The sequence below is a fragment of the Cnephaeus nilssonii genome, assembly GCF_951640355.1.
Source record: "Cnephaeus nilssonii genome assembly, chromosome: 4".
Classification (NCBI taxonomy): domain Eukaryota; kingdom Metazoa; phylum Chordata; class Mammalia; order Chiroptera; family Vespertilionidae; genus Cnephaeus; species Cnephaeus nilssonii.
This window is the reverse complement of record NC_137075.1, coordinates 84,354,253-84,363,165: the sequence shown is the minus strand read 5'-3', so window position 1 is coordinate 84,363,165 and position 8,913 is coordinate 84,354,253. Positions and strand designations below refer to the sequence as shown.

The window sequence follows — 8,913 nt, the reverse complement described above, 5'->3', positions numbered from 1 at the left end:
CTAACACTTTTTTTTTTTTTACTATTCTGTAATCTATGATCTTCACTGGCACTACAGAGCCCAGTGCTATAGCACCCAGTCCTGTTATCAACCCAGGCCTACAGAGACAGCCGCCATTGAGGTCCCAATGCTGACTGCTTTCCTCTGACTGGCATGTGCATTTCTTACTGCTTGAGTCAAGACGTTCCTCTGGGACCTCCAGAGAAATGGTGTCAGTGGTGGTTTCTCTAGCCTTTTGTAAGAAATTCATTCTAACACACCTTCTTCCCTAAATATTCTGACCCCCATATGCACTTCTCTGCCAAAGTAGTTCTAGCATCTCTACCTCAATTATTATAGTCCACCAACATTTCCAAGCCTCAAAGATACAATTCCAGCACGGCCGGCATGGCTCAGTTGTTGAACATCAATCTATGAACCAGAAGGTCATTGATGTTTCTTTCTCTCTCTCCCTCTCCCTTCCTCTCTGAAATCAATATATATATATATATATATATATATATATATATATATATATATATATATATTTAAAAAAAGAAAGAAAGAACAACTTCTACAGAGACTTCACTGTTTCTGACTCCGTGACACAGCCTTGAAACAGGTCTTCACAGAAAGTGAATTTGTTTTAAAAAATGAATAAAAATAAAATAAGGGGGTGCTCAGGATTTAACATTCTTGCAAAGATACCCAGAGCTGATTCTAACGTGCTGCTGGAATTATTGCATTTAAAAATATTATTTTATTTACTCCAGAGAGGAAGGGAGAGGGAAAGAGATATAGAAACATGATGAGAGAGAATCATTGATTGGCTGCCTGCTGCACACCCCCTGTGCCCTGACCAGGAATCGAACCTGGGACCTTCAGTCTGCAGGCCAACGCTCTATCCCCTGAGCCAAACCAGCTAGGGCTGAGGCCCACCCCCCCACCCCTATTTAAAAGCTTTCCCTTGTATAATCTTATATTCTATTTCTCCTGAAATAATATCCTCAGCATCTGTTCCTATATATTCCTGGTTCCCAAAGCTTTATTGACCGGTGATCTACTTCTTCTCATATTAAGAACTATACTGACCCTAGTTATTGGTCTGGGTGCAATGAGAAAAAGTTAAGAACAGAAATTTAGGAGGATAAGCATGATCTCTGGTGGAACATGGTCTCCAGGCATGAGATGCTGTGCTCTTGCAGCAAAGGGTAAGGAGTGAGTTCTGCTGGCCCAGGGTGTTCATGAGAATCTCAGGATTCAAATTTTCAGACGCATCCACTCAAATGTCACCCTAAACCTCAGGATGGAATTTCTTCCTTAATAGGATTTTTACAGAGGAAACATACCAGAGTTCTAAATTCAGTAAACCTTATAAGTCTGCATATTTATGACAAATCTTGGGTATCATTTTCAACACAGTCTATAGAAGGAGATTCTCTTCAAACATTGTCATAGAGGTCTTAGGACTTTCACACCATATCTGAGTTATTTGAACTAAGCCTGTCATTTTCGTTCCTCATGTTACTAACTTCACAATCTTCATATTTCTAGTTCAAACATGAGAGTTATTGTAGAAGTTAGGGCACCACTTCCATCTGTACCTCATCTTAACATACCACAAGTGAGAGTCTTGGTTCCTGGTGTTCCGGCACACCAGTTGCTACAAATCCACTGGCTGCAACTGTGAGTCCTAGTGGCCTTCTGACAAATAAGCAATCCAGTTCTAGAATCTCACATCCTATGGATCTGCCTTTTAAAGAACAACACTTCTGATACTAGCTATCCCTGACCCTGAGTCCACGAGATAAACATTTGAGTGTGAGTAGTTTATTTGAGATACAGTCCCAAGATGTGAGTGCATGGGGAAGGAGTGGAAAACAGAGACAGGAAAGGATTAAAAGCAATTCAAGCATACATGGGTGACCATGTGAGCAACCAGGACAGAATTCTACTGCGGCCTGTCTGAGAGACATCGTCAGACACCTCACAATTATCCCATGAGGTTTGGGAGGGCTGTGAGGTATATTTACAAAATATCTCTTATTGGTTAACAGTTACTTCCAGATGTATTAACTTCCTCTTGCTCCCAGCCTGCTCCTGAATGGGCCAAGCACACTCCTGTAAAGTAAAAAGGTATTAGTGTATATAGGAATTGTCGCCAGTACAACAGAAGATAGATTTGCATTTAATCCTTGACTTGGAATCTGTTTTCTAGGGAATCTGAATACAGTAGATGTTTATGGTCCACCCTACACTCCCTGGCAGCTACAGTAGACAATGTCCACCTCTGACAGTTTCCTACTTTAAGTGTTGTATCTCATTTCTTTTCCTGATAGCTTTCTCCTGCACCATGGAGGAGTATTCTGAGGTGTATTTCACATGGCTTCTTATTGAGTCCGCAGGAGGATAGCCCCAGTAGCTCACAGTGGGAACTTGCTCATTAATATGTTCTTTTTGTGCTTCCAAATAAACTAGCTCAACCTAAATCCTGGTCTTAGCATTTGCTTTTTGGGGAATCCAAATAAAATAAAAGCAGGTAAGACTCTGTGTTTGCAATAGGAGGTTAATTCTACAAAATTATAAAAATACTAGAGGCCCAGTGCATGAAATTCGTGCATGAGGTGGTGGTGGTGGGGGAGGGATCCCCTCAGCCTGGCCTGCCCGCTCTTGCAATCTGGGATCCCTTGGGGGATGTCTGACTGCGGTTTAGGTGCGATCCCAGCAGTCAGACATCCCTCTCGCAATTTGGGACCGCTGGTTCCTAACCGCTCACCCTCCTGCCTGATCGCCCCTAACCCCTCTGCCTGCCTGCCTGATCTCCCCTAACAACACTGCCTGTCTGTCTGATTGCTCCTAACCACTCTGCCTGCCTGCCTCGTTGCCCCTTACTGCTTGCCTGCCTGCTTGATTGCCCCTATCCGCCTCTGCCTCAGCTCCCGCCACTGTGGCTTCGTCTGGAAGGACGTCCGGAATGAGGTCCGGAAGGTTGTTCAGCTGTCAGGTCTAATTAGCATATTATGCTTTTATTATTATAGATTTTTAAAATATATAAATCCTAGTAAATTTAAAATAATTAATTGATAAATTTGACTATCATCAAATGTAACTTTTTTTTTTAATAAAAATAAAACAACTTCAAAAGAGAAGTAAACTGGAACAGCTGCCTTTTGTCTCCAGATGGCCATATATACTTAAAACATGAGGGTCTTCTCTAGGTTTAATCAGATTATATTATTGCTTCATGCTTCCCTATTTCTATGGCTCTACTACATGTCCCTTTCTTCTTTCTGTCCCTGGCTGGTAGGTTGCTAGACATTCTCCTTGTATATTCCTAGAGTGCATCAAAGGGATGACCACAAAGTGACAGAAGCACATAAGTAGAACACACAACATTTCACAAGGAAATGCCTTTCCAAAGGTATGATGTTTAACCTCTATTGAGAGAAAAAATGGAGTTTTCCAGGCCTGGGTAGGGATGGTGGGTGAGGGAGGGTGGTAAACAGCATTTTTGGAATGAGAATTGCATGTACAGATGTGCAGACACACAACACAGCCAAGTATATTCAGAACAGAAAATAGTCAGAGGGTGCAAAGTGTGGAAAGTGATATCAAAAAGATCATTTGACTCAATTTACAAAGACTATCATTTAGAAGTTATCTAGATCATATATAGGGGGTACCTGATTAGATATGTATTTTCAAGAGAATATTTCCAAAAGCATTGAAAATAGAATGGGGACAAGACAAATAGGGGACAAAGAGACTGGTGAAGGGTAAGAACTAAAGGCAGCATTATAAATACACACTATTTTAAATATTCAATGTCCAGTTTTGAGCAGAACCTTCAGTGGTTTTAAAAACAGGAGCAAGGCCCTAGCCAGTTTGGCTCAGTGGATAGATCGTCGGCCTGCAGACTGAAGGGTTCCAGGTTCGATTCAGGTCAAGGGCATGTACCTTGGTTGCAGGCACATCCCCAGTAGGAGGTATGCAGGAGGCAGCTGATTGATGCTTCTCTCTCATCGATGTTTCTAACTCTCTATCCCTCTCCCTTCCTCTCTGTAAAAAATCAATAAAATATATTTAAAAAAAATAAAAACAGGAGCAAGTTTTAATTTTCCTAATTAGTATAATTGATAATCCATTTATAATATTTCTTTCAAATATTTATTGTATATAAGGCACTGTTCTATATATTGGGATAAAACCGTGTGCAAAAACAGATATAAACAACCCTGCCCTCCCAGAGAGCATGTTCTGGTATTCAAAGAAAATACTCCAAGAAGATACCAAACCACCAAATGAAGGCAAAGAAAGCAGACAGACTTGGTTAGAAAACACAGAAGGTGCAGGGCCAGGAGTTTTATTAAACAGCAATTTGTTTATACTTTAACAGGAATTTCTTTTGGTTACCAAATAGACCCAAGAGTTTGGGTGGGACAAGCAATAGTATCCTCTTCCTTTTCAGATTTTGGAGCAGAATGTTAGAAATTTTAAGTAATTTTCCCAACTTCATTACATCTCTTTTTATAACAGGAGGCACTGTCACCACAGGGAATCCAGGCCTGGGCATTTCCATCTTCTGGGCATTGATGGGATGTTCCATCGCACCACTCTGGAAGGTCATATTCATTGACCTGGTTTCTACAGAATTCTGTTGATGGCATGAACTTGCAGTCTCAACTTGTTTTATGCTTATCATTGGGAAAACACTTCCAAGATTCCAAATTTCAATCCCAATCAAAATCACATAAGTACCCAATTGCTGATAAATGGCATTCACTATGCTGACAATAAGAAATGTATCCTCTTTACCCTTGAGAAATTACTTTGGGAATAAATGGAGAGGCAAGACTCACCCATGGGTCTTTAGATGTCTGTCTCCTGGCTTTCCCATGAGTCATATGTGCACTCTAAGAAACACGAAGAGTGCCAACTCAGAGGGAAACTGGAGCTTGATTTGCTCTTTACACAATGAATAGTAGTCAGATGTTGGGAATTACCTTTTCTTGATGGCAATGTTTCTGATATTGACCTATTATAAAGGAAGGTCTCTTCATTTTTTATTTTTTTGGTGAACTGTCAGAAATGTGCTTCAGGCACGTAACATTTCTACCTCCAAGAAACTAAAACTTTATAATGCATAAGATGTTAAATTAGAGGCATTTTCTTAATCTGAAGGGTGAGCCTTGGTCTTCTAGGGACCCAAACGTTTTTGGAGATATATAAATACAATAATCAACAGTAGGAGCAAAACAGACAAACTAAGAATCATAACCAGAAAGAATACTTTTCTGGCAGATGCTGGGCCACTGTCAACACTACCTCCATAGCCTCTGTGCAGGCAGTAGGGCGGAGACCACCCATAGCCACAGTGGCAGTGATGTTTATTATTGCAGATTCCCTTCATGTTGCAGGTCTCAGGCAGGCAGACTTGTGATAGGAGAGGGAGACTGACACACTTCTTCTGTATGCAGATCTTTCTTGAACCACACATGGTGCCATCTTTCACTTGACCAATATCAGGTGTGTTTATCCCTAAATGATGACCGACACCCCAGCAGGTGACACCATTGATAAGAGTGTGCTGCAAAGCCGAGTGATCTCTTAGATGGGGAATGTTTCTTACATTCTCACATTGAACTCTCCCACAGAAGATATCTGAGGTATTACATTTTAGGTATGTAGTACTATTTAGACCACAGTGGCCAAAACGGCTTCCCTGGGAGTTGATTTCTTTGTAGCACTCCTGAGATGCACTCTTTGCATCTTCACCAAAAATCTCCCTGCACTGTTTGTCACGGCTATTACAACTCTTTTTATAGCAGTAGGCATTGTCACCACAGGGAATCCCATCCTGCACATATCCATCTTCTGGGCACTGGTGGGATGTCCCATTGCACCACTCTGGAAGGTCACATTCACTGATCTGTGGTCTGCACGAAGCCCCTGATGGCATGAACTTGCAGTCTTTGCAACACAGCCCAAAAGCACAAGCAGAACCAGGGCTCAGAGTGCAGTTCAACAGACAACAGGGATCTTGTTCACACTGCTTTAGAGACCCACAGTCACACTCCTCTCCTTCTTCAATCACATCATTTCCACAGCGCTTCAGCATAAGCGTTTCCCCTGTACTTGGAAGATTGTGCAGACATGATCCCTGGGTTAAAGTGGTCTTTGTAAAAGCTGCATAACTACAGTTGGTGAATCTCTCTGCTGGCATTCTAATAGCACTCATGATGCAACCACTTTGCCCACACCAGCAGAATTCTTGATCATGCTGCATACCCAAAGTATGGCCTAACTCATGGGCCACGGTGAGGGCAAAAAGATACCAGGGGTCTTCTTGGAAATTATTAACTGCACAGTCAATAGGAGGACGACATATTCCTGCAACATAGGCTATACCAAGTGTACTTATAAGTGAATTTTTAATGAAAATATGAGCAGCATCATACTGTAGCCTCGAAAGACTGATTTGTTTCCACTGAGCAAAATCCTCCAGAACCTGTTCTATGCTTATCATTGAGAAAACATTTTCATGATTCCAAATCTCAATCGCAATTAAAATCACATAGGTATCCAACTGCTGATAAATGGAATCCACTATGTTGATAACAAGATATACATCCTCCTGCACCTTTGAGAAGTTACTTTGGGAGTAAATGAAGAAATTTCGATCTACCACCACAACCAGCTCCAGAAACCATGAGTGGGCCCACCAGTTATCAGTTGAATTTTGTTTCAGAATTGTTTTCTCAGCCTCTTCTAATCCCAGTTGTTGGTGTGCTACATCCTTCTTTGTCAAGCCACATCTCATAGGTGGGAACTGTACATCATCACTATCTATCTTATACACCAGGTGTTCAAATGTGGTAGAGTGCCTGATGGGCTCGATTTCATAAGCAAGGTCATTTATCTGTAGTATTCCTCGAAAACCTCCAGAACAGGTACTGAGGGCAACCAGGGACCCTGGGACCCCCTGCACATAACCATGGTAGTAGCAGTCATCAGGAACAAAAGGCTGATCCTCTTGGAGGGCATGCTGGTCTGTGTAGGTGAACACTGGTAGGTGTCTGGAAACCAGGAACTTCTTGACCCTCATGTGGACAATGTGTCTCTGGCCCCCGAACCGCAGGCTGTAGGAGAGCCAGCCCGGAACCTGTGAACCTCTGCCCTTGCTTGTCACCTTCAGGGGGACCACCACTTCTGGGGAGCTGAGGTGTTGAGAAAGCCTAGCCTGGGAGAGGCAAGAAGGGGATAGAAACACCCCAAGCCAGAGCAGCAGGATAACAATTCTCATGGACACCCTGGCCTCACCAGCCTTCATTATGGAGCTGCCATTACGGAGTCATCTATCCAGGCAAAAAGAGTTTGAGGCACTGTTGGTCTGGCTCATGCCTCTGAGCTGGTCGTTGTGTAGAGCTGCCCTTTAAGGATCTGATTCCTGGCAGAGCTTCAGTGCTGAAATTGAAAATAAAAGGAAGGAAAGTGGGAGAGAGAAAGAATTGAATGGTGAAAAGTGATTGATGAATCATGAAAATGCTTTAGATTTGCTTCCAATAAATGGGGGTGGGAAATTGAGGATTATAGATAACACAGAATTGGCCCTATGTTGATAGTTGTTGCAGTTGGATGATAGGTACTTGGGTTTTAATTTAATCTGACTAGTCTTGTGTTTGAGAAATGGAAATGAAGATGCCTGACCCACTACCAATAATCTGCTGGACTTGGAATTAATCCCTAGTCAATACTTCTTTTACTCTGATTCAAATCCTTCTATGTCATCTGTCCATACAGCTTCCCTTATGACTTCTGCTGTATTTTTTTGATGACAAAGAAAGAGGGGGAAAGAGAACCAAAATGAATCCTAAACCTCTTCACAGAGCTCCTCTCTCTATACTTATATATTAAACTTGAGCTTTCCCTAAAGCTAACTTTAGAGAAATCCAATTCTCAGAAGCCCTATATACCTCATGGTCCAGAGCCTGCGTTCCTATTCTCCCCATGAAGTCATTTCCAAACTATTCATCCTGCTACATTTGACTACATTAATTTTTAACTTTTCTTTCTCACTCTTCCATTAACCACTCCCTATCATTCTTATACAAACTTCAATACGGTCTTATGCTCCATAAAAAAATCATGAACAATGATAGCAAGTATATAGACAACTCATCTGAAAACCAGAAGGGTTTTTCAACATTTTTCAACCTCTCCAATTCAGCTTCAGTGTACTTCAGTTTACCCACCCATAGTCATAATCTATACCTCGTCATCACCAAATGAAGCAAAACCAAACCATTTCTTATACACCAAGCCATTTACCAATAATTTTAATCATTCCAGCTCTCCTTACTCCTGCTGTACCTATTCCTCAAACTCAGAGAGAACCCACATATTTTTGTCTTTCATTATCTCCCATTTCTCTCAACCTCATGCCTCTGTCTTCAGTTCCATTCCATTTGAGCCTAGTTGGTCAATTCTGTCACTTCAACAACTTTCTGACAAAACCCTTAATTCCCAACAGCTCTACAGTAATTCTAATTTGCAAAAGAAAGAAAACTGGTTTAATTCTGCCATATACTTTTTCCATTTCATACACCACGGCGGTGGGGGCGGGGGGCGGATCTCAAAACAATTTGTTTGTGAAAATCTTTTAAAAATATATATATTTTATTGATTTTTTTTACAGAGAGGAAGGGAGAGGGATAGAGAGCTAGAAACATCGATGAGAGAGAAACATCGACCAGCTGCCTCCTGCACACCCCCTACCGGGGATGTGCCCGCAACCAATGCACATGCCCTTGACCAGAATCCAACCTGGGACCCCCCAGTCTGCAGTCCGACGCTCTATCCACTGAGCCAAACCGGTTTCGGCTGTTTGTGAAAATCTTACAAGGGGAATGCATAATCAGAATGAGAAAAGTTTGT

At 41.8% G+C, this 8,913-nt stretch overlaps 1 protein-coding gene across 1 annotated transcript; it reads right to left on the bottom strand.

The window, feature by feature from the left end:
* Positions 1 to 5,176: 5,176 nt before the first annotated feature.
* ADAM21 (ADAM metallopeptidase domain 21) lies at positions 5,177 to 7,309 on the bottom strand (the record flags this gene model as incomplete). Its single annotated transcript, XM_079769499.1, has 1 exon — positions 5,177 to 7,309. The coding sequence occupies one exon, from the start codon at positions 7,307 to 7,309 to the stop codon at positions 5,177 to 5,179; it is 2,133 nt and encodes a 710-aa protein (XP_079625625.1).
* Positions 7,310 to 8,913: the final 1,604 nt, after the last annotated feature.